Source organism: Larimichthys crocea, chromosome XX, assembly GCF_000972845.2.
Source record: "Larimichthys crocea isolate SSNF chromosome XX, L_crocea_2.0, whole genome shotgun sequence".
Classification (NCBI taxonomy): domain Eukaryota; kingdom Metazoa; phylum Chordata; class Actinopteri; family Sciaenidae; genus Larimichthys; species Larimichthys crocea.
In genome coordinates, this window is record NC_040030.1 from 4,717,881 (window position 1) to 4,744,876 (window position 26,996).

At 45.3% G+C, this 26,996-nt stretch overlaps 1 protein-coding gene across 25 annotated transcripts in view; it reads left to right on the forward strand.

Annotated features, from left to right (window-relative positions):
- Window positions 1-26,996, forward strand: part of celf2 (cugbp, Elav-like family member 2) — a 201,109-nt gene that overhangs the window by 103,558 nt on the left and 70,555 nt on the right. For all 25 annotated transcript variants that reach the window (XM_027272031.1, XM_027291963.1, XM_027291964.1 and 22 more), the window contains one exon: window positions 18,268-18,464. In XM_027272031.1, coding sequence (XP_027127832.1) covers window positions 18,268-18,464 — 197 coding nt within the window. The remainder of the gene's footprint in view (window positions 1-18,267; window positions 18,465-26,996) is intronic.

Below are 26,996 nucleotides of genomic sequence, written 5' to 3' on the forward strand. Positions count from 1 at the left end.
TAATTTATCGAGCTGCGATATCAAACCTCCGCTTGAAACGTAAACGATACAAACATTTTTCACAGTTTCTTGTCGGATATGATTTGATGTGAAGAGTTGTAAAGAAAGAGGATGGAGGAACAGACGGAGGGTGGGATGAAGACGAAGGAGAAGAAGAAAGGAGGAGGTGAGAGAAGTCGAGAGAGAGAGAGAGAGGCGGGTGGCAGACGCTTCCTGCTGCACCCTTGGGTGGCGTTTTGCAGAATGTGTGTGCCGCAGATGAGTAATGGCCTCTGACGTGCATGTCTCTCTTGTCTCGTCCTCCATCCGTTTCATCATTACATGCCATCAATCTCCCCATCTCTCAATCTCCCTGTCAGCTCCCTCTGTTCCTCTTCCTCCTCCTCCTCTTCTTCTCTTTAACCCCGGCGGACTTATTCCGCATCGTCTGCAAAACTCCTCGGGGTGTTTAACTCCTCACCCTCTTCTTCCTCTTCGTCGTCTTCCTCTTCCTCCTCTCTCCGCCGCGTTGAAGCATCGCTCTGTTCCTCACCTGAGCCCCAGTTTAATTTCACCGTGAGAGCGCTGCTCGCACACTCAATCATTCACTCACCTAACACCTTCACACACACACACACACACACTGATTCTCAAACAAACACGTACACGCACGCCCAAAAGGAGCTGTCAAGAGTAATGGTGTTTAGTGTAATTTACTGTACTGCCGTTGTAGCCTCTGCTTCCTCAATAGGAATCATTATAGAGATTACATAATGGGGGTAATTTTTCTTCTGCCGTGTACGGCGCTGTGATGGCAGCACAAAGTGTTTTGGAGGCAGGAGAACCCCTGTTAGCTGTATGCTGAGAGGTAAATGGTTCAGGTGTAGCCTGGCTAAATCAGCGCCCCGTTAGCCCCCCCTCTCTGTTCAAATCCATGCCTATTACTCTTAACAAACCAGAATGGATCCAGAGTATCGATCTGTTGGAGTGGGAATGCTCTCTTTGTTCAAACACACACACACTGAAAAGAAAGAAAGCCGTGCACGTGGAAATTCTCTCACACTCGGGAAGTGGAAAATGTGGATGCGCGGCGCTCGCCTGCTTCCTCGCCTTCAACCTCATCACCACACGTGTGAATTTAGACGTTTTCACGGTTCTAAATTTCGCTTTCAATCACTCACCTTGTGCAGCTCTGAAGAGTCTGTAGCTTGTTCCTTTCATGGAGGTAGGAAGCCGTCATCAGATTGGATTCACAGCGGTTGTAGCGGATTCCAGCGGAGACCCAGAGGCAGGCTGCAGAAAATGGTATCAAACCGTAATGTTCACCAGAAACCACCGGATCCATCGTTTGATTTGACTTTGATTGGAGGAGCAGAGAGACGGCTTTGGTCGTGACGTTCTTTAATGTCTTGTGTGCATATCTTCATTTCAGTCATCACAAACTGAGAAATCCGTCATACTAGAAGCTGAAATTCCAATTTGTCCTCCATCATTAGCCTCAAACGATAACTCATAATCCAGCGCAACCGCGAGATGTGTCTTGTTCTGACCACAGGCGATGCTTCCATGTCCAACGGCGCCGAAACTTTCAAACTGTCAAGACTTTAATGTTTTCATTGCTTCTTAAAAAGTCATACAGTCTGTCTGTGTTCCAGATCCAGAGAAGAATGCAACGATTAAAGGTCCAGTGTGTAGGATTCAGGGGCACCTATAGTGTTGAAGTTGCAGATCGCAACCAACTGAATACTCTCCCACGCCTCACCCTCTCCTTCCAAGCATGTACGAAACAACCTGGCTTCCAAATTCACAACCCGTCATAACAAATCGTTGCAAAATCGATCTTGAATAGAACAATTGTGGCAAGGAAAAACTTCCTTTATGAGGCAGAAACCTCGAGCAGAACCCGGCTCATGGTGGACCGGCATTGATGGACCTGATTAGAGATATAATGCATTCACCCTTGTAGACGGAGGAAGTGTACACTACTTTATAGGAAACAAACACACATGGGACACACATGTTGTTTCACGTCCTGCTGTTTCGTAGGATTTTCGTAGGTAAACCAAAGTTTTGTTGTAACCTGATGTAACGGTGTGGTCACGAGAAGAGCTGGAGCTACTTTTCTAAGAGGTGTTCGGGTTACGAGCGACTGACTGTAACCTGTGAAAGTTACGCGAGGAGTCTTCAGTCGTGCTCCCAGCTTGAGCGCGAATTCAATTTGCAACTTTTAGAAAGGTCGCAACAAAAAAACGTCAAATTAAGGATTAACAACAGATGAATGTTACCACGGAGCGCGGCAAAGTCATAATAAGACTTCTGGAATGAGTAATAAATAACGTGTAGTACTGCCAGGTTCTGCTATGATAAGTAATTGACTCCTCTGTGGTGCTCCGAGGTCATTACCTCCCCAGTGATGATTCATGTGTTCTCTAATTGCTCTGACATCATCCATGTTTGATACACACTGTCTCTTTAACGCACACACACACACACACATCGCTGCCTCTCTTGGCTCAGCAGCAGCAGCAGCAGTTGCGGCTGCCAATATTGTATTTACATTAAATGTGTGTAATTTGATAGACCCTGAGAAGAAAGTTGGCTTTGGCATCGGCACGGCTAACACAGGTGTCTAACCTTGACTTTTCACCCAGCATGGCTATTCATAGGCCATTAATTAGAGCAGGATCCTTCTAATTAACACACAGGCACATTCGCTTTCTCCCTGCACACACACTCGTGCACACACTCTTCTTTTCCATCCCCCCATGCACTCCACTCTCTTCACGTTTGAGTTCCGTTTAATGCGCCCTGTTTGATTTGCCCTACTAACGTAATGAGTTTGGAAAGCAGACAAAAATTCTGAAGTGTGTTTTGGAGGAGCCTTGGGATAATTTGAAGTCCTGGGGCTGGGAGTAGAAGTACGCTCGCTCGCTCGCTCGCTTACACCCACACTAGCAACACAACCGCCGAAATACACACTCGCAAGCGTCGTTTGTCTAGTGTCTTATGCGTATATTCTCAGAGCGGAGGGAAAGATTTTTTTAAAATTATTTTTACACATTTTAAATGTTGTTCAGAGGCAAAACAAATCAGAGACAGCAGAGAAAATAGCTGTCTCTCAGCCTCCAATAGTTTTTCACTCAGAGAGAAAGAACCATTTGTGTTTTGAGATGTGAGAACTCAGAGAGGACTTCTTATTTTATCGCAGAGCCAGACAAAGTATTTTTAGGGCAAGTCCAAGTCAATTGAGACCAGGTCAAGAAATCAGTGGAGAGTCCAACACAAGTCTCAAGTCTTCTTAAAAGTCTAGGGGATGTACAAAGCTTGAGTTTGTTCAAAACATGTCCAAGTCAATCAAGTTTAAAGTCAATCAAGACCAGTTCAAGTCAAGTCTCAAGTCTTAAAACAAGTCTTATGTCAAGTTTAAGTCATGTCTGAAATCAGTGGAGACATGTCCAACACAAGTCTCAAGTCTTCTCAGTTAGGGGAAGTACAAAGCTCCTGTCTTGAGTCAAATATCAAGTCTGTTCAAAACACGTCCAAGTCAAGTCTCAAGTCAATCGAGATCGAGTCTCAAGTCTTATGTTGGTTTCGGGAAGTGCAAAGCTCAAGTCCTGTAAGAAGACGAAGAGAAGTTTTGGGTCAGGTTTCAAGTTTGTTCAAAACAAGTCCAAATCAAATCTTAAGTCTTGTTTCAAGTTCAGGTCAAGTCTTTGAGCTGTGTTGCTATACAAGGTCTTTCTATTTCTGTCCTACCTGTATTTATTTTATTTTATTCTATCATTATTTTGAGTTTCAGACTTGAATATTTTTGTCTTTTAGGGAGTCAGATCTCAAGTTAAGGTCCATCGTTCATGAATATTAAACTCCACCTGGATGAAAATCTCTTCATTTGACGATTATCATTTGAAGATTAAAAAGTTTAACCCGTAAACAATGTAATTCAGAGTAGATTAACAGACAAGAACAAGATTAACCAGAGCTGTTTAACAGGTAGGAAGCAGCTTATTGAGGACAGGTAAAAAAAAAAGAAAGAAAGAAAGATAAAGACGGCTTCTTGAGAATTAAGAGATAAAGACGAGTGCAGCAGATTAGGCCTAATATAAAAACCGAGCGGCGTTTATCCTGCTCAACCAAATCTTGTTGTCTAAACAATGCACAGCTGTGACTGCATTTTTCACAGCATCCCTCCTCGTGCCAAGAAAACATTTGCCAGTTACATTACGAGCATTTAGGAAGCTGGAACGCCGCCGCTGCACGCTCTTCCTCACGTGGTTAACATGGAAACACACATCCAATCAGAACGCAAGATACCGTCCGCCCCTCAAACTGTCCCATCAGAGGAAAAAATTAAATAAAAAATCAAAAGTTTGAGTGAGAACAAATGATATATTTGAGTTGTGAAGGGAAACAGGATGCAGATGAGCCTTCCTCCTCCTCCTCACCTTCCTCGTCAGCATTCAAACCTCATCCTGAACCAATATGTGGCGTCTGTTAGCCTGCAGGAAAAGAGAGAGGAGACGGACAAACAAGGATGAAGTGAGGGAAAAAGTAGATGATGGGTGAGGAGCTGTGCAAGCAGAGAGAGAGAGAGATGGTTCATTAAACATTTAGAGGGATGGAGAGCAGACAGGCCTCTCCATTTCTCCCCTCTTACTGTTCAGGAGATAGGAGATTGAATGTAGGTCTGCCCGTGCACCCAAATAGACCGCCGCTCAGTGCATTGTGTGTGTGTGTCTTTGTGCCGAAATCCCTGCTTGTCCCCACAGGTCTCGATAATGGCTCGGTAAATGTAACAGCACGACCCCTAAATATAGCAACCTCAGTCATGCTGTAACACCGCGCTTAATCCCTATATCACAACACACAGCGTACACATGCAAAGACAAACACGGAGTAATGCAATTCCAAGGTTAGCCAAAAGGAATTAGGTGTTAGTCGCTGCTTACCCGCAGTGTATCTGCCGCCCCACATAAACCGGAGTGTATTTACCCTTGTACACACCTCTGTGTATTGTCCCATTTAGCACGCTTCCCACTCATGCATCCTAATGGCCCCAGAGAGAGCCAGGGGAGTCTCTGTGCTGTCTGTTATTAGCCAGCAGCACAGATCAATGGGCTCTGGGACTAGCCCGTTAACCGCGCACCCCATTCAAACCCACTGAGCCGTGGCTAACGCCGCAGCTAAAGTGTTTGCTAGTATAAACTCTCCGAAGTGGGGAGGCGCACCTGTACCCGCCCATCCACCTACCCACCCATCCATCCATACATCCAACCCATCCACCCTCCTTCCTTTGCGTCTACAGATGTAAAGCTGAGCTCTGAGGAAGTCGCACACCTTTTGATGTGGCAGTGTTTGGGTCCGGTGGGCGGGCGTTAAAAGACCGACTTCACTCGATGATATCTATCCATGCAGATGATTTTTTTTTGGGGGGGGGAGTTTGTTGTTTGTCAGTTTTTCAGATATCTGTCTCAGAGGTTTCAGCTGCCACCGCGACACAAAAGAGAATGAATATTATTTGTTGTGCTCAAAGCGTCGGAAAAACGGAAAATCTTTCCACAGGCGGCGTCTCTGACAGTCCACAGACCTGACAGAAAGTCTTTTCGACGAGCGTTACTGACAGTAAAAGCACAGCTACAAAGAAAGAACTTGTATTTGGCGTGAACCGACTCTTTAAAACCTGCTCTAATCAATATTTTTGATATTAGCGTTGAACCACTGTCCAACTTTGTGGTACCGCGGCACTTTGTAGCCGGTTTTGTGGCACATTCACAGTCTGGTGCGGTCTCGCTGCTCGCTGCAGCCTCTCAGGAGTTGGTGGAGACCAAAGCAGAGCTAAAAAAAGAGCTAATATTGACCGTCTATCCATCAGGTTGACACCGATACATGAAAGTGACATAGACCGACCCTTTAAAACCTGATTTAATCAATTTTTTCTGATATTGGCATTGAACTATTGTCCAACTTTGCAGTACCGTGGCACTTTGTAGCCGATTTTGTGGCACATTTACAGTCTGGTACGGCTGGTGAACGTAGCGTCGTGTTTGGCAGCCTCTCAGGAGTTGGTGGAGACCAAAGCAGAGCTAAAAGAACAGCTAATATTGACCGTCTATCCATCAGGTTGACACAGATACATGGACCAACCCTTTAAAGCATGCTTTAATCAATATTTTCATCTTCTCATCTGTCTCATCAACACTATGACTCACTGCGGCACATTTATTAGCTTCTCTCGAGTTGGTGGAGACCAAAGCAGAGCTAAAAAGGAGAGCTAATATCGATCGTCTATCCATCAGGTTGACATAAACGAAAAGAAATCAAGCATGAAGTGTTTTCTAATGTGCTAGCTGTAACAAGTCAAATCTGGGGAAATGGTGGAGGCTGTCAGCTTGTATTGACGTCTTTCTGCCCTCTGGTGGTCTTTACACACCGGATATTGAGTTGCCACTGAGTCATCCGTCTGAGTATGACACTGGTTTTCTTTTTGATTGCATAACTGCAGAATTGATTGGTTGTATGCAAAGAAGAGCGCTGAACTGTTTGAATCCTTTTTAGAGCTGTGCACTAAAAGCGTTTTCATAATTATGATTAGGATCATTATTAGGTGGAAAATGGTCTTATTATTATTCTCTTGACGGCATAACTGCTTCGTCAGGGGCGTTTTTTTCAACTCTGACATGAATTCAGAGAAAAATGCTGACTCAAAACAAGAAAGCATGTGTGTGTGTGGAAAAAATAGATTTCTAGATACTGAATATCAGCCGTAAAATGTCAGCGAGATACTTTGAAGTGTCATTTTTTTGGCGGGAGGGGGGTCCTTTAGAAACGCGTATCGCTCAAACCTTTGTGTTGACTCGACGGTGTTTGCGACCGGCACACACAGACACACTCAGACACAGACATGCATAATCAGCCGATCCCTCTCCCTCTCTCTACTCCGTCAGCATATGTCAGCATATGGCTGCCCTCCTCAGAGAGACTGTTGAACAGACTGATCCAGGTTTGATGTTGCTCTCGAGGCCCTGACCCGGGACGGAGGGCAGAGAGGGGAAAGGAAAAGGGGAAATAGGGAAAAGGTTTTGCTCTCTCCTCTGCGTTGACCGGCCTGATGCTGTCATCTGGATTGTTACTGTCAGCACACACACACACTCTTCAACCACTCGTGTGTGTGTGTGTGAGAGAGACGAAACATACAACCATATTGAGCCATCTGTTCCTGTGCTAATTGGTATGCATGACACTGTTTTTCCAACCCATAAAACCTAATGAAAATGAACACCCCACCCGCCCTAATATCCCTTAATGCTATCACCCCACCTCCCACCTCCATCCACCACCCCCACCCCTCCTCCTGTACAACATTATAGGCATAATTACACTGTAGTGGGCATTAGCGAGCGCCCTCTTCTCGAGGCTAAGATAAGAGATGTCCCGCAGCTTGGATTGGAGATCCAACACCCTCCCAACCCGAAACTCCCCCGATAAACTTGGCCCAGAGTGTGAATTGTTGTAATTTTATGGAGTAAGGCTGTTGGAAACACAGCGGCGCAATGTGCAAGTGATTTTCTCTTTTATGCTGACTGCACGCTTAAAGAATCAGACAAGCATAAGAAGGGAGGGGGGGGCAGGAAGAAGGGAGGACGGGATATAAAAAGGCAAAAGAGGCAATGAATAGATTAACATAGACGTGAAAGTCAGACGTGTTGAAGGTGGAAACATTATCAATTAATGAGTAATTAACAAATTAACCTCTTTGTGTGAAATACAAAGTGTGTATTTAAAGGGTTTTGCAGATGTGCAGTTTCTTGGACTTGGTCCGACCTTGAATCTGAGACTAGACTGGAGACTTGACTCGGACTTGTCTTTACTGACTCGACCCTGAATTTACACTTGTTTTAAGAAGACTTCTGACAGCTGACTTGAGACTTGTTTTGAGAAAACTTGGACTTGCCTTGAAACTTTTGACAAGAATTGAGACCTGACCTGGATTTGTCTCGACTGGCTTGAGATGTAACGTTTGTTTTGAACAAACCAGAGACTTTGACTTGACCTCAGACTGGACTTGGCCTGGCCTTGTCTTGATTAAAACAAGTCTTGATTTGATACTTGGTTCAACCAACAAACTCACCAAACGTGACTTGGATTTGCCGTTTTTTAAGACTTCAGACTTGGCTTGACAATCACACTTCTGACCAAACCTGAGGCTTGACTTGGACCTGTGTTGACTTCAGACCTAACACTAGTTTCAACCAGACTTGAAAAGTGACTTAAATTCGTCCTTTAGGATCTGAGACACTCGAGACTTGACCTTTGTTGTTACCAAACTTAACATCTGAACTTACGCTCAAAGACTCAACTTGACAGTTGAAATGTTTTATGAGACTTGAAACTTGTTTTGACATTAGATTTAAAGACTTGGCGCTTGACTTGACTCTTGGTTTTAACCAGACTTGAGCAGTGACTCTTACTTGTCTTGAAACTTAAGACTTGACTTGGATTTGTCTCATTTGTTGGAAGACTGGGGATTTTTTTTTACTTTTATTTTGTCCAAACTTGAGACGTGGACTTGTTGTTTAAGGACACTTGATTTGGACTCGCCCCTAAAATAATTAAAAGCAGCTCTGGTGATCAACAAGAGTTTGAATTATGGTTGGTAACTTGTGTTTTTCTTTATTTCTGAAATAAAATGATTCATACTTGTTGGATGTCCCAAGACAAAAATTAAGCAGTGAAGGGAGTTGTAAAGAAAAGTGGCAAGAAAAGAAAGAAAACAAGGGATGAAGAGAGGAGTCCATGGGTTTGGCTTAGCGTGGCTTCATTCTCATGAATCACAACGGGGGGAAACGTTGGACAGCAGCCCGGGTCGCTCAGTGCAGTGTGTGCGTGACGCAACACTAAAGAATGTGTTGTACATGTGGACAAAATGCCCCAGTTGTACTGTGTATCTAGAGGGAACCTGAGGTCAAACACACAAACACACTCGGTTGCAACCACCATGAAATGATCTACGAGGGAAATTACAGCGCGAGCGAGAGCTTACAGATGTGTCCTCGCCGAGGAGAGCACGAAAACACCACCCATGCCAGCCAAGAAGTGTGTGCTTCCTCCGGCTGTCTTTGACTTCAACTCCCAGCAACACCTCGACTCGTCCCACCACGACTACCACTCATGATGTGTGTGTGTGAGGAACAGTAATGGTGGTTTATTAAAGTGTCAGAGGCGGCTTCCGCCTGTCCTCGCGGCGGGAACACGCTGAGCACCCTCGGGGGGAACAAGCTGTGCGGACAATTTTGGCAAAAAAATAAAAAAATAAACCCCCACACACACACACACACACACGTGTTTTCTCGTTTTTATCGCCGTCATATGTGAAAACAGCAGCTTCGCCAAATGCTAATAGAGGTGATACCCAGGCTTTTGTAACCTTTGTGCTGTAAATAGCGCAGAGGTTCGCTCACAATGGGATGTAATTGTGCTGAAGCCAGTACAACAAATGCACTCGTGTTGTTAAATCAGTGGTGTTTTGTCGCTGGCAACCGGCTGCCTTTCCTCTCTCTCTTGCTGCCGCTCTCTCTTTGTCTCTCTCCGCTGCCCTTATTACGCCATTTTCTGTCTCTACCCTGTGGTTTTGTGCTCAGCCGTCCCCTTTAGAGGTGTCACGACCGTTGTGCGTGAACACACCGTGGGGGATTTATTGTTCAAGCGGGGCAGCGCAGCGGTGGAGCTGTTGCGTGTTGTACAGGTACACAACATTGAGGATTTACTGTAAAACACTCACAAACAGGCCCGGGCGTCCCGAATCTGGGTCGCTCGAATTGAAGCGGTACCAATCAGATATGATCCCACCCCTCCATCCGCTCTTTCTCCTGTCAGTTGGATCGGGAGGCGCTTGTTGTTGGCCCGTTTGGTGGAGAAGCATTAGTCAAATGGGCCATCATCCCCGTCGGCGAGTCAGATGATGACTTTTGGCAGAACGCAGCCACAGCGCGATGCCAGACAATCAGAGCCTCTGCCATTTCATCACGCCGTCGCACGCGGACGCACGGGCCACGCACGGCAGGCGCCACACCACCAGAAACAAGCTGTTTCTCATTAAGGCCTGCGGAACGTGAGAGAGAGAGAGAAACATGATGAAGAAGAAGAAAACACAGGTGACGCACCACGGATCCAACCAAAAAAAAGAAAGAGTCGAGGGTGAGAGCATGTGCACGCTGTCATCCAAAGACACACCCGCCTACCCAACACCCAGCTTACCCTCACCCCATGCCCCCTCCATCACTGCTGTTCCCATAGCAACAAGACACCGGGAGGGAGGGAGGAGGCAGGAGGTTTGGGTGGGTGAAGAAGAGAGGAAGTGTGCTGAAGATTAGGGTGGAATTTTGCTGCTGCTGCTGCCTGGATTTGACCAATCTGGTGTTGAGGCTTTAAGATGCTCTAATTCCTTCCCTCTATCACGTGCACACACACACACACACACACACACACACTCGCAGAAACTCCAGGTCAGGCCGACGTGAGCTAGAAAGCATAATTTTAGGCAGATAATTCGAGGAACTGCAGTCTCGAAGTAAGAGGAAGTGGGTCGAACCGAAGCAGGTTTCCCTCGTGTGGGAATAATAAACGAGGTGATGTGATGTGATCGCCTTCATCTGCACGAAAAGCTCGCTGACCAGACGTGCATGAAATTTGCTTCGCTCATTCGCGCCCCCGGAGGAGGAAGAAAAACCATCGATTCCGGCGACCTCGCGACCTTTTTCCTACGGTGCCCACCATTAAGCCGAGTGTTTCGATTTTCCAATGAGAAAATCTCCCCCAGTTGTAGAAACACAACGTTTGTCGTCCACATTCCCAACGGACACAAACCTGATTGATTTTTTGGGGGTACCGGATCAAACTTGGACGTTTATTTGTTTATCGAAGACGTTTCATGTGGTTTAACCGGCAGAAAAAGTGAATTTAAAGAGTAAATGTGTCAACCAGAGTCCAAAGGATGTTTGTTTTCAGATTTTCAAGCTGATTTTTAAACGTTTTTTTGGATGGCCATTGATTTCCATTCATTTTGTAATGTCAATCATCAATGTGTGTCCCAAAATATTGACCAGTGTCCATCGTAGTCCTGAGAATGATGTCTGAGATTCCATACAGTACGTATATAGCAGTGAATCACATTTGAGAGACAGGTTTCTATCGTAACATTGACGATTACTCGATTTGTTCATCACCGCTGCAACTAACCGTTGTTGTCATTATCAGTACTCATCGGTTAATGAATCCTTTTGTGAGAAACTAGTGAAAAATATTAAATTTTCTTGCTTTGTCCTCACAATAGAGGAGCTGAAATCAGTGGAAGATTAATCTGTTTTAGATGAATCTCTTATCAAAGCAGTTGCAGATCAATTTCTGGTGATATTTCAATCTATTAATGAGTAATTGTTGAAACTTTACACTGCTAATTTTGCAGATAGTAGCTAATTTATCAACCTTGAATCGATGACATTAATTCTGCTTCAATTTTTGACCCTTTTAGAAATGAATGGAAATCAATGGCTGCATCCAGAAATCTAAAACTTTATGACATGCAGTTGAAAACATTCAGCACAAAAGCAAAGTAAACATGGTTTGTAGTGAAGGAACCTGAACTCAGTGCGTTATTATATTCTCCGTGTTCTTTTGTGGTTTCGATGTGCAGCTATAGAAAGTTTGGATTTACTTTGAGTCTGACACGTTTGAAGCGGATCTCCTCCTCCGGATGATGCCGATCACCCCTTGTTGTTTCTCATGACATGCGAGTCTGCGCGGTGACTTACGTGCAGACGTGGAGTAAGATTTGTGCCGGCGTTGAAAGGACTTGATTCATCAGGTTAAGATTAAGTTCAGAGAAACCTTCGGCTTGAATAGAGACGCAGTAGAGTTATTCAAATACCAACTTTCAATCTTTTTGGAGTCTCAGCTGTGAGACGTTTATTCGAGTGTGTGTGATCTGTTTAAGATGATTCTCATCTGGATTTTATTCTGAAAAGCTGTTGCGTTTCCTGACACTAATCACTCAGTTTTTATGTATTGAAAGAAACATCAAAAACGTAAAAGATGTATGTAAAGATCTTTATAGCGCTGAGGTCCATATTTGACCCTTTATTTAGACCAACAACTTCACAGTTTTCTTTCCTTCATCTCATCTTTTCTGTTTTTATTTTAATGTCCTTAATTTTCAATATAATTCAAAGAAACATATCAAGACGTCTTTATTTGCCACCAGCGCCTCTAACACGGCGGCTTTCTTCCTGTGGAAACAGTGTGGGCTCCTCGAGAGCTTCGGGAAAATATGAGACATGAAAAACGAGCAAAATGAAACCTGGTTCACTTGCATGTGTGTGTGTGTGTGTGTGTCATGCATCAGTGTGTATTTCCTTCATACTGTGTCTATACGTGTGTGTGTGTGTGTGTCTCCTCATTAGCAGGCGGCAGCGTGTGGTAGCTCGTTAGCGCAGAGCTAGCTGAGCGTCGGGGCACCGGTGCAGCTTCATTAGCTACCGTGACATTTATCTGATCGTTTCCCCGCGTCGCATGCGATGCTGCGTCGTCATGGCAACCAAAAACACGCGCACACACACACACACACACACACACACACACAAAAAGAAACATCACACAACCCTCAGCGGTTCTTCAGCCGGTCACATTTATTCATCAGAAGACGCCGTCCGCGAAAACGTGCCGTCGAACTCGTGGCTCACGTCCCGGGCTCTCGTACCCGAGGTGGGCGGAATATTTCTCCTTGTAAAGTTCAAGTTGAATCACAGGCGATATCACACTCCCCTGGTTTTTTTTGGCGGGGAACACGGCCCCCGGGAGCCGTTTGTCTACCTCGCTGTAACTCAGTTACATGAAAACTCGAAGCGTTCCAAATAAATCAGTCGATACAGTACGGCTCGCTCATTTACTCTGAGTCACTAATCCGCCTCGTGCCGACCGTGACAAAATCAGTTCCAGAGCCGGATTCAGGGGAGATGGAGGAGGTGGAGGGGAAAAGGAAGGAGCACGGCTCTTATGGTGTGTTGTGGTGAAGTTGCTAATCTTGTTTACAGTTTGATACAGTGGCAGAAAATATTCAAGACTATGAAATGAATTGTGTGTGTGTGTGTTGTTGTGTGTTTGTTTTAGGTGTGTATCCCCCCTCCATCATCTGGGACTGTCTCGTGCCTTCATGTGGGGATGTGCTTATCGTTTTAAACCCCTGGAAACTTCACTGTATTTCTCTGTAACGTTAAATATTCATGACCGAATAAGCAACAAACAAACATATATATGTATTTAGGTTTTATCTAACGTGTGTGTGTGTGTGTTTGACTGTCATCAGACTGTCAATCAAATGTTACTGAGTCCTGATTGGTGCACGGCCGACTTCAAACGAGTTAGACGAGCACGGAAAAATGACGCATGTTCGATACGTGCTCCCACGTTTAATGACTATTTCCATCTGTGTGTAACGCAATCTGTCGAGGTGTGTATGTGTGAGGATATGTGACTGTCCAGGTGTGTGTGTGTGTGTGTGTGTGTGTTTAGCTGACCTTGGTCTCCGCTCCCTCGGGGGGGGGGGGACTGATGTTTCTCACTCTGCTTGTCAACAAGATTAGTTCCCCTGTGGGACCGTTACACACCCCGCAAACACGCCGCCAATGAGAAGAAGTGTGCGACAGACAGCTCGGCCCTTTCCACGAACCCGGTGAAGTGTGTGTGTGTGTGTGTGTGATTGAGGGGTTAAGGGATGTGTGTTTTAGAGCAGAAACAGAAGGGGGAAACAGCAGGGGGGATCAACGCAGCCAGCCTGAACTGCAGCCTGCATGTGTGTGGATGCATGTGTGTTTCTGAGTGAACTCACGCTGAGCTCTGAGCTGTGCTTACTCCTAGACCTGGCTCATCTGCATCCTCCCTCTCTCTCTCTTTACCTGCCTCGCCCGTCCTCTCTCTCTCCCACTGTCTTTTTTGGAGCACACACTCCTTATCTGGCTGCCTGTTGGAGTCCAGCTGTGAACAAGGCAAACACAGAGGATAGCAGGCCCGGTGATGTATTCCAGGTAGCTCGTCGTCGTCGTCGACTGCTGCCGCTGTTTGCTGTTCATCTGAGGCGGAGCTTTCTTTATTCCTTCTACCTGTAGCATCCACCCGTCGGAGGTTATCGCTGCGCTCGGTGTCTTGAAGATGTTTTCAGCTTCTTTAGTTCTCGCTGGCCGGTGGGGAGTCTGAGGTATTTACCTCTGTGAGGTTGTTGTTGTGGTCAGTTCAGACGTGCTTAAAGGTCTGTTGAAGCTTGATCAAGGAGGACACAACTACTCTACTGTGCTCACAAATGCTCCTCTTTAGTTTTAAACCTTTGTGGTTCGACGTTACCTGACCCTGTTGAGGCTTTTACATCATGTACCAACCCGTTGTGTCAAGGTAGAGTCCCATCTTGTGACCTTTGTGACCTCAGTAACAAAATAGGTTTACCCGTAGTGGTCCAACGTTGTTGTCCGACCCTGTAGAGGTCTGTTGCGTCGAGTGAGACAGCCCTGTCCTACATGCAAACATGCAGCTGTCTCCATAACAACCATCTAATTTAACACCGTCTCTACGGGGACCTCAAGACATATGCTTGACCCTGTGTAACCCCCATAGGTGGCGTGCTAGAACCAAAGCTTTGGCCACCGTTTTCATCACGACGGGGGGGAAGTTATTTCAGTTCTTAGTCCACCTTTCAACACCATGGGCTTTTGTTGCCAGGTACTCATACTGACGTAGCCTGTGATGTGGTGAAAACGGTGCATACGACGTATTTGTCACGACCCAGCTTGAAACCGGGACATCTGGTCACCGTATGTAGCCTAGAGTTGAGTTAGAGTCTTGTTCTACCGCCCCCAAGTGACCAAAAAAAAACAATTAATGCTGCTTGAACAATGTTGAAGTGAGTTAGTCCAGGAGAAAGCTGTTTTCTTGGCATTGAATACATATATCCGATTTTCCTGTCACTTAGCAATGCATCCTTAGTTCTTGTTGGAGTTAAACTAAAACTAAGCAGCCTCTGCTGATCTGAATCGGTTCAGTTGTTACCACAGGAGAGATGTCTGGTTACTGACTGTTGTGTACATGGATTTTACAGTAACAGCTGCATCCGGAGGATGCAACTTCTTCTGGAGGAATGTGCAGATTTCTATATCTCCAACAAATGAGCGTCTGAATTCATAAATTCATGCAGGATGTTGATAATTTTGGAAGCAAACTCAAGACCGATCTTTTTAGTCTGGTTCTTACTTGAACTATATTTATTTATTTATTTGCCTATTTATCCGTTCTGATCTGTTTCATGGTCTTTTTATACATTTGAATGTCTTACCTGGTGCGTCCTCGTCTTCTTATTTGGAGGTTTTATTTTCATCCCGCCGCCGGTGTGTTTCCTCGCGGCAAAACGATGAGCCAGCGTTTCCCCGGCTTGTGTTTTATTGTGTAAAGCCTGTTGCGTTTCATTTGTATGGAACGTCCTGCACAAACAAAGCCCGACTGATTGATTGATTGATGCACAAGTGAGACGGCTTCTTTCTCTGTGCTAAGCTAGGCTAACCGCATCCCGCCGGACAGAAGAGATTGATGCCGTATCGACCTCCTCGGCCCGTTTAGCGCGCTCGCCGAGACGCCCGACGATTCCTTCTGAGGAGCCGCAGATGCAAAGTGAAGATGATGAATGAATAAATAAACCGGCGTCGTAACGTTTTATGGTCAATATCGTGCAGCTGGAGTTTGGGATGAACGAGTCGGCCTGTCTAGTGTGAGGTGAGGGAATAACAGCCCTCGGCAGCTGCTTCAAAGACACATCCAGACACACATGCTCGGTGTGGATCAGCTCTCAGTCACAGCCCTGTGCTGCAGGGAGGCTGGAGTGATGGAAGCAATAGTTAAGCCATTAAGGCAAACAATTGGCTCAAATTGAGAGAGAGAGAGAGAAAAGAAGAGGACGAAGAGGGAGGGGAGATGGAGAGGCCGTGGCAGGAGTGGATCCACTCAACGACTTAATCCGAGCCCCAGGACACCCTCCTGCTGAGCTTCACACACTCGCGCAAACATCCACACACACACGAGCGCTAAAGCTCTGTCTGCTTGCAATAACACCTTGTCAGTCTTGGCCACGGGGGCGATGGAAGAGGCGCTCATTCCTTTGTAGCGAAAGAGAGTCACCTACTTCCCAAGCACCTCCGGGCGAGGAGGGGGGGTGAAAGACGGAGCGTGCAGTCTGCACAAGACAGTTCTGTGAGCGCTCGTACGCCTTATGGCTCGCGAGCGTGAGGCTATTCATTGTCTCAGCGCGCCGGAGTGAATGGTGGATGGGGAGCACAGGGCGGACAGTGTCCCCGAGAAAGGGAGGCGCTACTCTGACACCGGCTATTGTATCGCCTCCCCCCGTGGACTCGCTCAGTCCCTGCAGGCCTCACATAAACAGCCAACAATGAGGGACTGTGTCCAGCCATTCTTTCACTTTCACACACACACACATCGGTTGTGTGTGAGGGGATGATGCGCTGCAGTCTGAACCCAGCGACCGCCGAGGCTCGTCCGACACGCTCGCCTATGTGCCTAAACATCAGCGATAGGGGCAGTGACTTGTCGCCACCCTCCCTTGTCCCCGTCCCTATCGGGGGGCTCCCCTCCGGCGCCGAGGCCCCGGCGATTTATCGGGAAAGCGTAAGCGAGGAGCGGTCGTTTGCCCCGAGGACTGTTAGCACCGGTTTGGCTCGTTGACTCCTTCCTCCGGGTTCTGGCGTTTTTATTTGACATGTCCTTTAAGTCCTTTAAAGAATTGGGCGTTTCTGCTGAGCGCCTTGGCTCTTTCTGCAAAAGATGGATGGCCCGCGTTCAAAGGTCTGGATGTTTTTTCTCCCCTCCCTCCCCTCAGCCTCTCTCTCGTTTCCCTCCCTCCTTCCCTTCCTTCCTTCCCTCTTTCTCGTCCTCTCTTGCCGAGCTTTATAGCGTGGTATTAGTGTTGTCAGCTAACCAAGCTCGGGATTTGGCTTTGTTTTGTTTTTGCCTCTTAAGATAATGCTCTTTCTCTCTCCTGCCGAGAATAACAAAAGGGAAAGTGGAGCAATAAAACGGCACAGCCATCGACTTTGGTTTCATTAAATTGGTTTTCAGCCATCTTAAATAGACCACAGGCTTCGACGGCAGTGGTGTGTGTGTTTGTGTGTGTGTGTGTGTTTCTAGTCGTTTCCTGTCCTCAAAAAATAAAAAAAACCAGAGCGGGTGCCCGCCCGCCTGGGGTGCCGCTCTCATCTTCGTCGGGCCTCGCCGCTGAAAGCCTTCACCCGTCGCCACCAAGTTTAGCATTCCAAACACGTGGACGGACGAGTGTGTTTGCTGAAGATAAGTGTTGTAGCCCAAAAAAAGAGGAGGGTGAAAGCGCTTCACCTCCGTTTTCATATGCATTCCAGATGTGGAACTATAACCAAGGCCAAGCGGCGTGTAAGCATCTGTGTCCCGTTAGAGAGGCCTGGAGGTTTTTTGGGGTTTTTTTTGCTTACGCTTGGTTCTCGCAGCCTAATCCCTCGCACACAACCTCACATTAACACGCCGCGCGCCGCTTAACCGCCGCCCGTTCATGCGTGCAAACGTTGCACAAACATTCCCACGTGTGCGGCGGCTCGGCTGACGCGGATACGTGAGCTCAGGCTCGGCCTTCGCTGCGTCTTTACTGTCAGACATCCAGGTTTTTTAAGGTCGGCGTGATGTGTCAACGACCAGCTTCAGGGACGTCAGCGTGTAAAAACCTGGACCGAAAGCTGTCTCGCTCTGCCGCGACGCTTTGATGGTTATTGTTCATCTTCCTGAACTTTATCAGCACACGGGTCCCGTCGTGCTCACCTGTAATTATCCATCTTGTAATTGTGTGTTGGACAAAATAAAATCTGAACCTGTCTGCCTGTCTGAGGTGGAGGTGATGATCTGTTTTGTATTCCTCTCCCGTCACTCTAATTGTCTCTCTCCAGGAAAAACCATGCGTCTCTCGAATTTTGGTGATTTTTAATTTTTCAGAGAATCCAAAGGAATGAGTTCTTCAGAAATATTCTCTTATTTTTAAAAAGATATTTCAGCCGCTTTGAAATCCATTTTTAAAAAAATGCTTCATCACAAGCTTTAACGTTATATTTCACGTAACTTTCTGTCTGTTGTTTGATTTTACCGAAACGATCTGCGTCCTCGTATAAACATGGTTTGTTTCTCAGCTCTTAACGTTCCATCTCTCTCTCTCTCTCTCATTAACAGTAACGGCACGGCCGGGAAGATGAACGGGGCGCTGGAGCATTCGGACCAGCCAGACCCGGATGCGATCAAGATGTTTGTGGGTCAGATCCCGCGCTCCTGGTCAGAGAAGGAGCTGAAGGAGCTGTTCGAGCCGTACGGAGCCGTCTATCAGATCAACATACTCCGAGACCGCAGCCAGAACCCTCCACAGAGCAAAGGTACGACCACGCAACTTTCCCTCCGACATCCTGCCCTTCTTTTCTATCCTCACCTCTTCCTTCTGTCCTTCCAAATGTTATCGTTCCTTCTTTTTGCCTCCATTTCTTTTATTTCATTTCTTTTGTTTTCCTACTTTGTCTCCTTTTCATTCCATTTTGCCTTGTCTTCCTTTTTTCCTTCCTCCTTTCCCTCATTACTTTCTATCCTTCTCTCTATTGTTCTTTTGTTTTCCTTGAATTTTCCTTTTTCTATCTTGCTTTCTTTCCTATTTGCTTCCTTCTTCCTTTTTCTATCTTGCTTTCTTTCCTATTTGCTTCCTTCTTTCCTTCCAAATGTTATCGTTCCTTCTTTTTGCCTCCATTTCTTCTTCCAAATGTTATCGTTCCTTCTTTTTGCCTCCATTTCTTTTATTTCTCTTCTTCATTCAATAATTGTTTTCCTACTTTGTCTCCCTTTCTTCCCTTTTGCCTTTATTTTTTCCTCCTTACTTTCTATCCTTCTCTCTCTGTTCTTTTGTTTTCTTTGAATCTTTTTGCTCATTTCCTTGAATCTTTCTGTCCCTTTTCTATCTTGCTTTCTTTTCTATTTTCTTCCTTATTTCCTTTCCTTTTTCTTCAAAATATTTCTTTCAGTTTTATTTGACTCTTTTGTATTATTCTTTCTCTTTTCTTTCTTTCTATCTTCACTCTGTTGTTGCTACTTCAACTTAAGAAAATGATTTGAATGGACACAAATACACTGAAATATACAGAGATGCACGTGCAGACATAACACACGTCCATGAAACACGTTGTGTATGCACACTTCTGAAGACAGATGCTGAGCTGGCCGTCCCGCGTACTTAATGGTGGAAGAAATGATATATGTGCGAAATTACAGAAGCAAACAAACATTTCGTGCACCATTGGAAGACAAAGACTCTCCCAGGCGGACTTACACAGTCAATTGTGCGAAACCGCATGATTTGCAGCTATTTTCTCCCCGTTGCCTTTTTTCTTTTGCCTTTGATGAATTCATCAAGTGTGAGCGCAAACAATAGCGACAGCAGCAACCAACGGGCAGACAATAGCACTGCCATATTAACCGGAGTGGGGGCTGATGACACTCCTGATGAGACGTGGAGAGTGGGAGGAAAGTAAAGAGAGAGGACGTCGAGAGAGGAAGGGGAGGAGGGTGTGACGCTTCCATCCGACTGTAAAGCGGATTCGTGTCACGCCAAACTAAATATGAATCGTTGATTTTCATGTCTGGAAACATGGCGATGTTTTAACGTAGCAGCAAACGCTCATAAATCAACAGAGTGCTATGAAACATGTTTAAATACCGCTAATTTGATTTGTCAGTTCCTTTCTGGAGGAGATGTAATCGTTGTTTTATACCGTACATGCGTACGTCATGAGAAGGAGGTCCGGATGAAGGCTCGGCCACACAAATCCCACGACGCTGGCACCGTGCAGGGTTCATGTTCCACATGTTCAGTTTAAGCCACTAAAAACTGTTCAGATGAGTGAAAGATTTGGGTTTAAATAGTGAACACATCAACGTGTCCCATGATTCAAGTGTTTCTGAAACATCATACCACAAACTGTCAGTCGCCAGGATTGACCTTGGGATTTTGTATCCCAGGAAAAGGACTTTAGATCTTCATGGACTCCAGAAGTGACTACATGATACTTTAATTGTTAATCTATTGGGTAATTTGCAGCAGTGAAATATATTGCTCATTAGCCAAATTTGTTGAGGAGAAGTCTTTCAAAATCTAGTTTTAGGACTTTAAGAGCTTAGAAAAAAAACAGTTAGTGTCCAGTTATTAGCATTAGATCATCCCTGGATTGTACTCCCAATGTTGTTCCCAATGCACACACGGTTGGTGGTCAACAGTAGGAACTGGCATATCTTCAGACTTTCCATATCTTCACGTTGAATTAATATGGAGTATTTGCAAAAATAAAGGGTAACAAACACCCAAGCCAAAATGCTAATGGGGCATGAAGAAAAATCCACAAACATTAAGGCTGGTTTACGTTTCCATCTTCAGACGACTTCATTCCAGATCAGGCTTCATCTTCTCTACACCTTCCTCCTACGTCTTCTCCACTCTTGTTGCGATGGTAGCTCGTGCTCAGGCTCACCGATGTCATCGATGTTCAGTGCACAGTCTAAGATGTCCCACAGTGTGATGAAGTATGATGTTTAAGTTCAAGTATGATGTTTACTGAAGGAGAATGGAGGATTTATCTTGTCATGACATGATGCTGCCTCAACTCTGAAGAAGCTGTCCTCTGTGGTTCGTCTAGATGACCTCAGAAACTACCTTAAATGTCCGTAAATGGTCACTAGTTAGTCGTTATCTAACCCTATCCGTTGTGTCGAGGGATCTAAGATTGAACACTGTTCCTACAGGGACGTCAACACATATGCTTGACCTTGTGTCACCTCCACATGTGGCATGCTAGAATAGAAAATCCACAGAGCTCAACAAGATGTCTCCACCATTTCTACGAGCTGACTAATCTTCTCTACCCTGACGTCAGCAAAAGAGGTCATGAGAGGTCGCCTGTTATCTGTCTGCAAATGGCTAATCATCGAACCGGTTGTTCTATGATGGATGCACAAGTTTAATGTCACATATCTTACGCCTGTCGCTGTGAAATGAGTGACGCATGCAAGTGCTCGATGCCTCGAACGAGTAGTACTCAAGCCCGTCCCCAGTCAATAGTGACTCAAGGTGAATTTTTAAACGCAGGAATTGAATGTTTTCTTTTTTTTTTTTCATGGTGATAAAATTGTGACACGTGGTAAATTCTGTATTTTCAGTGGTGTTCTCCACCTTTCTGCACCCACGGACTCCGTTCTCCGTCTGCAGTCTCGCTCTGTGTTTTTCTCTCCCGTTCTGAATGAGTCATATGAGCTTATGAAAGCCTGAAGACAGCGTTCTGCCAGCACCCAAATCAACTCATTTCTGCACACCAACACACTTGTCATCCTCTTTGTGTTTGTGTGTTCTTAGCCTTGAGATGACTCCTTCTCTCTCCGCCAGTATCTCTATCTCCATCCTCCTGTTTCCTCTCTCTCTCTCTCTCTCTGCAGCTGCTTCTGCGGAGTGAAAAAAGAAAAATAAGACCAGAGTTCCTCCTCCTGTCCTTCAGCTCCCTCAAATCTCCTCCTTCGTCTTCACTGCCCTTGAAATCAGTTGTTTGTATGCTTGATGAGTCAAGAGTATCACTCACCAGCACTTCTACGTGGGGTATAAAAAACACACCTTCCATGCCTTTTATTTTCTCCCTCTCTGAATGACAATCTTTCTCCCTTTAAGCCTCATTTTCGCGGCCTCCCTTTCTCCGCAGCGAGCGTTTTAAGAGGAAATGTAGCATTTGATTGGGCTTTTACTGGCCTTGTTACTCGCAGGCTCTGAGCAGTTTTTTTGTTTTCTCACAGTTAAGTAAGCCGCCTCGCCTGGCCTCATCTGCACCCGCTCAACTCAGGAGGAGCTGCAACGGCCCCCTCGCCTCGGCTTCGTTCCGTTCCAAGCCGGAGCCGATGGTAATTTCAAACGGTGTCAGGGAAACTGTGGCCCCTCTTTTCCCTCGGTGTGTTTATTTTAAATTAGCGACGGTGTTGTTTGAAAAAGATCTCAGCCATTTGGGGCAAATGAGCCCACTCAGATGCCCCAGCGTCGACCCAGAGGCACTTTTTTTTTTTTTCCTTTTTCTTTTCGCGCCGTAAAATAGCTGTTTGGATTTAAATGAGTTTGTTAGTCCCACTGAGACTCAGAAAAAGTTCCACGGCTGCAGCTGTGAACCTTTACAGCTTCAGTAACTTGTTTTTTGGCGTTGGATCCTTTGGTGCAAGATAACTGCTAAATGAAATGTTGAGCTCATAAATTTATGGAGGATATAAGGGCCTGAAAGACTTTTAACTGAGACCGAAGCCTTGTTGAATTCAGATTCGTTAGCCGCTGTAGATTTTCTTTGCGTGACTTGAATCAGACGCAGTTTCTCGGGTCAAAACTCAGAAGTGGAATTCTTTTGATTTCATGTCAGGTCGAGTCTTTAAAGAGTCTCAGCTAACGCTGTTAGATTTCAGGTTGTCAGAGAAACATGGTGAAATCGTTGGTCATCGATCAAAAACAATGGAGAGGACTCCTTCAGCAAGCAAAGAGCAACGCTGTTGAAAGAAAGGTCAATCAGAATACGGCGTGAAATGATGCGGAACGCACCGTCTGGCTTTTGTAATGCAACTCCTCACTCACCAAATCTGCCTTTCATGTTGCCTGTTTTTCCGTGGCTGCAGCCGTCTTTACGCTCTCCTCTCTTGAGGTTTTTTACGGCGCATAGAAGTTTTTGTTTTTCCATTAAAAAGTTGGTGACAAGTCTGTTTTTTCATTCACATCGTAGTGCGGCGAGGCCTTCCATGGTTCAATATGTATTGGTACGATGTACGTCTCGAAGTTAATATTGCACGATTGATTGAACTCGCACAGTCTTGCACAGAGTCCTCATAAGTCCTGAAGTCCCTGTAGGGATAGTCTTAGATTGTTATGGAGACTGTATGTTTGTGTTTAAGGAAGCATTACTTCGATCACTCACTCGACACAACAGATAGGTACGTAACATAGAAGCCTAGCATAGACTCCGATAACAATGTCGGACCACTAAAAAGATAAACATAGTTCATTGTTTGTAGAGAAATTACCATTTGGGGTAGTTTTGGAACTATTCTGAGGAGCCGAGGTCAGAGGCTAGGGCTGCCTCGACACAACGAATAGGTACATAATGTAAAAACCTCTACAGAAAAGGTCGGACCACCAAGGTAAACATATTTCCTTGTTTGTGGACATAGATCAGTAGCTGTGGCTCTATTCTGAGTCCACATAGACGAGATAGAGAGGACAGCTTCTCCAAAACTGAAACTGTATCATGTAAACCTTTCCGCACACGACATATTGGACTCCTGTGCGTCTTGGACTCGTCCACTGGCTGAACTGACCATTCATGCCAAGTCTGAAGTCCTAATTTTTCCAAGTTCTACAGCTGATCGACCCATAGCTGTTGCAGTCACAGTTATCTGTTCTCCTTTCACCAGCGTGTCCTGTTTGTTGTAAATGTTTTAAAATGCCAATAAGACTTTGGCAGACATTGGAGTAGAACATCTATGAATAAATTAATGATTAATTACAGGAAGTGGAAGATTATAACTCGAGACTTTAATGCCCGCTCAGAGCCATTGCTGGAATACGGCAGTTTTTTAAAAACGTCAAACTGAAATCCGAGGATCAGTGTAATCCAATCTGTTTTATTATTGTCGTCATCTGTTGTCGTAAGCGCCGCAGCCTGACAAAAAATGAAATTCCTCGAGCAAACACGAGTCATTTCCTGAATATATTTTTTTGGAATGAAATCATCATCGGGGCTCCAAGAATCCATATTGCAAACACTTTAAATGATCTCTTCAAGGCTGTTTAGGTGAGTTAGACGCCAAAACATGAAAGAAATCATTTGCTAGTCAGCTTGGTTTCCTTTAATAAGTTCCCCAGATTTTGTTGTTTTTGGCCCCTCACGTGTTAAATCGTGTCGCTTTCCCGTGCGTCATGCAGAATCCATTTCGCAGTTTGAACCCAGGTGTGTGCATTTAGGCTGTGTGTGTGTGTGTGTTTGTGTGTTTTATTTATTCTGACTAGGACGGTCTGGGGAATATTGTGCCACTACTGTTGGTTTAATGTGTTTGGAGTTAATAACCAGATGAGTGGATGAGCAAGGGAGGGAGGAGAGCCAATGAGAAATGGAGCAATTTGGCATTTTGTGCTGAAAGAGAGATAGAGATGGAGGAAGAGATGAAGAGAGAATGAGACAAAGAGAGCCAGAGGGGTAAACAGAAAATGGTCCTTTTGCTAAAACACAACCTTAAGCGCCATGACGGGTATGTTGCAGCGTGTGCATGTGTGTGTGTGTCTGTGTTTTGGCAGGGGACGCGCTATGTCATTTATCTTAATGATACAGCCTGCCCACATGAGCTGCCGAGACACACTTAAATTCACACACGCACCAGAATAAGTTTAATGTCTTCATTAACAGGATACTTCCTACATAAGAGAAGAGTCCCCCAGTGCTCAAACGTGGCCTCAATCATTCAAAATATTTTTAATGAAATAAATAAATAACGACATAAATCAAATGAGAAATGAAACTGTGTGGAAAATTGGTCCGAATGGGAAAGTGTCATTAACGATGCAGGGACAAATATATAGATGGTTTTTTATTGAGGCCAAGACGTGGAGATGCTGAACCGATATTAGATTAGAGTCCGATTCACTCAAACGTCCACTTGAGGCTGGCTCCAGAAGTGAGTCAGACTCCATAAGTCCCCATGTTAGACAGCAGAAATAAACATGTTTACAGCCTGGTACAAAAAACAGTTTTGGTCTCTGTAGCTAATTTCCCCGTTCATGACAACTGTACTGAGGGTGAATTTATATACAACTCACCTGTTCACATTATATTAAGGCTTAAAGTTATGCAGGATTAAGAGTGTGGACGCTTTGATTGACAGGTTACAGATGGCTTTGAGGCGTCATTCAACCCGCTGTCATTGGTCTTTAGCTGTAGCGGATGAAAGTTGAAGCTGCTGTCAGGTGAATGGTGTCTCAGTCAGTCCTACATCTGTAACTTTGGGCTCCGGGTCGGGAGAAGTATGTAAGTCACACACCACCAACTATTTGCTGAAATTGCTTAGCGACAGGGTGACTTTTGTTTGTGTGCCTTCCAAAACTTTCACAAATCACCGCTCTGTTAAGATTTATGATGTGACAACACCAGGGTTGGTTAGACTTCTGAAAAACGTCCAAGTTTGGATTAAAATAACAGTTTTTTCTAAGGTTAGGGGACCCTTGTCGTCATGACTGCAGCTATAAACACGCGGTTAAGGTTCGGGGGTGAGGTTAGGTTGTGGTCAAACCCGAAATTGACTGTTGGTTTGAAATAGGAAATGAACAGAGGTCTCCTGTCCACTCCATCCTCCACCCTATGCAGACTTTATTGCATTCTTTCTATGCAAACGTGCCGAGTTTACTTTGAAGTTGACTTTACTTGGTGGACTGAAACAACAAGAACTACTTTATCTGATTCTTTTCTGGCATTAAAACCAGATGAATTTTTCTGATTATTCTCAGCAATTTTTCCGCAGACAATAATTGCGATTGAAATTGCAACATTGGTTTGACAAAGCCACAGTCAGATATTTTCTTTAAAATCACTCTGCCGCTTGTCAAAACCAACAATTTGACATATTCCATTTTCTGCTCCGTGTCGCTGATTACTGCAGCACAAAAGTGATTCAACCTACAGCCAAGACGGAGACGAAAAGAAGGGGGTGCCACCTGTAGAAAAATCAAATCTGAGAAAAGAGACAACACGCCACCAACCCACGCTGCTTGATTGACAGCTGATCTCTAGGGGGGATGGAGCAGTGTTTGTTTCAAAAGATGTTGCAGCCGTTCATATAAAGCACCTCGAACACAAAAAGAACAATCAATGCTGCCCATCTGAGAAGTGACTGACCTGGATTAAATAGATTTTACATAAGATCTTGTTTTTTCTTTAAAAAATATGGTTTGGGTTGGTTTTATATCTCGACGACTCTTCCCGTGTGATCCGACGACTCACGTGGTTCTGGTAAATGTCACCTGGACAGAGGAGGAGAAGGTGAATGAAGAGACGTGTGAGCCAGTACTGTCGTCACAGTGTTTTCCATTGTGTTGTCTTCATTGACAACCTGAGATGATGTGTGGAGACTGCGGTTAGGTTTAGGCAAGAAGCCAGACTGGTTAAGGTCAAGGACGAGATGTGAGGATCTGTGGTACCCACTCAGTACCCCAAAGTGGGTCATAAGTGGGTACCCACTTAGGCTCCAACCCTACCACTTAGGCTTGTAGCTTATGTAGGGTAGGTAGGGTCCGGATTAAGCCAGAAACTCAGTGGTTAGGGTTAGGCCTGGAACCTAAGTGGGTAGAGTTAGGATTATGAGGAATCTCCAAGGTCCAAAGGCAGACATGTGTTAGGGTATGGATTAAGCCAGGAACTCAGCGGTTAGGGTTAGGTGTAGAGCCAAGTGGGTAGGGTTAGGATACCCTTCTGGGAAGGCGTTAGGGAAAGGGAACTGAGCCAGTTGGTCTCTCCATCCTGGTCCCAATTTCGGTTGCAGGAACGTTGGCACCTCTGTCCATCGTGCACCATGGTCCAATCTTCTGCATCAAAATATCACACAGTGATACGAAGTGTTTGATTACTGCAAAAGCAGCACCACGAAAATCCAATTCATCATTTCGAGCAGAGATTTACAACATCTGATCTGCGATCACTGCTCAGCTCGGGTTACTCCGACGAGACCCACGGCGTCGCCCAACGGTAGACTTTTGAAACCGCGAGCCAACTGCATCCTCCCGCTCAGCTGTGGCAACGCAACGCTTTTTCCCCGCTGTCCAAGACAATTATCTGCTCTAATGGATTCAGTTGAGACGGAGGGAAGGGAAGAGG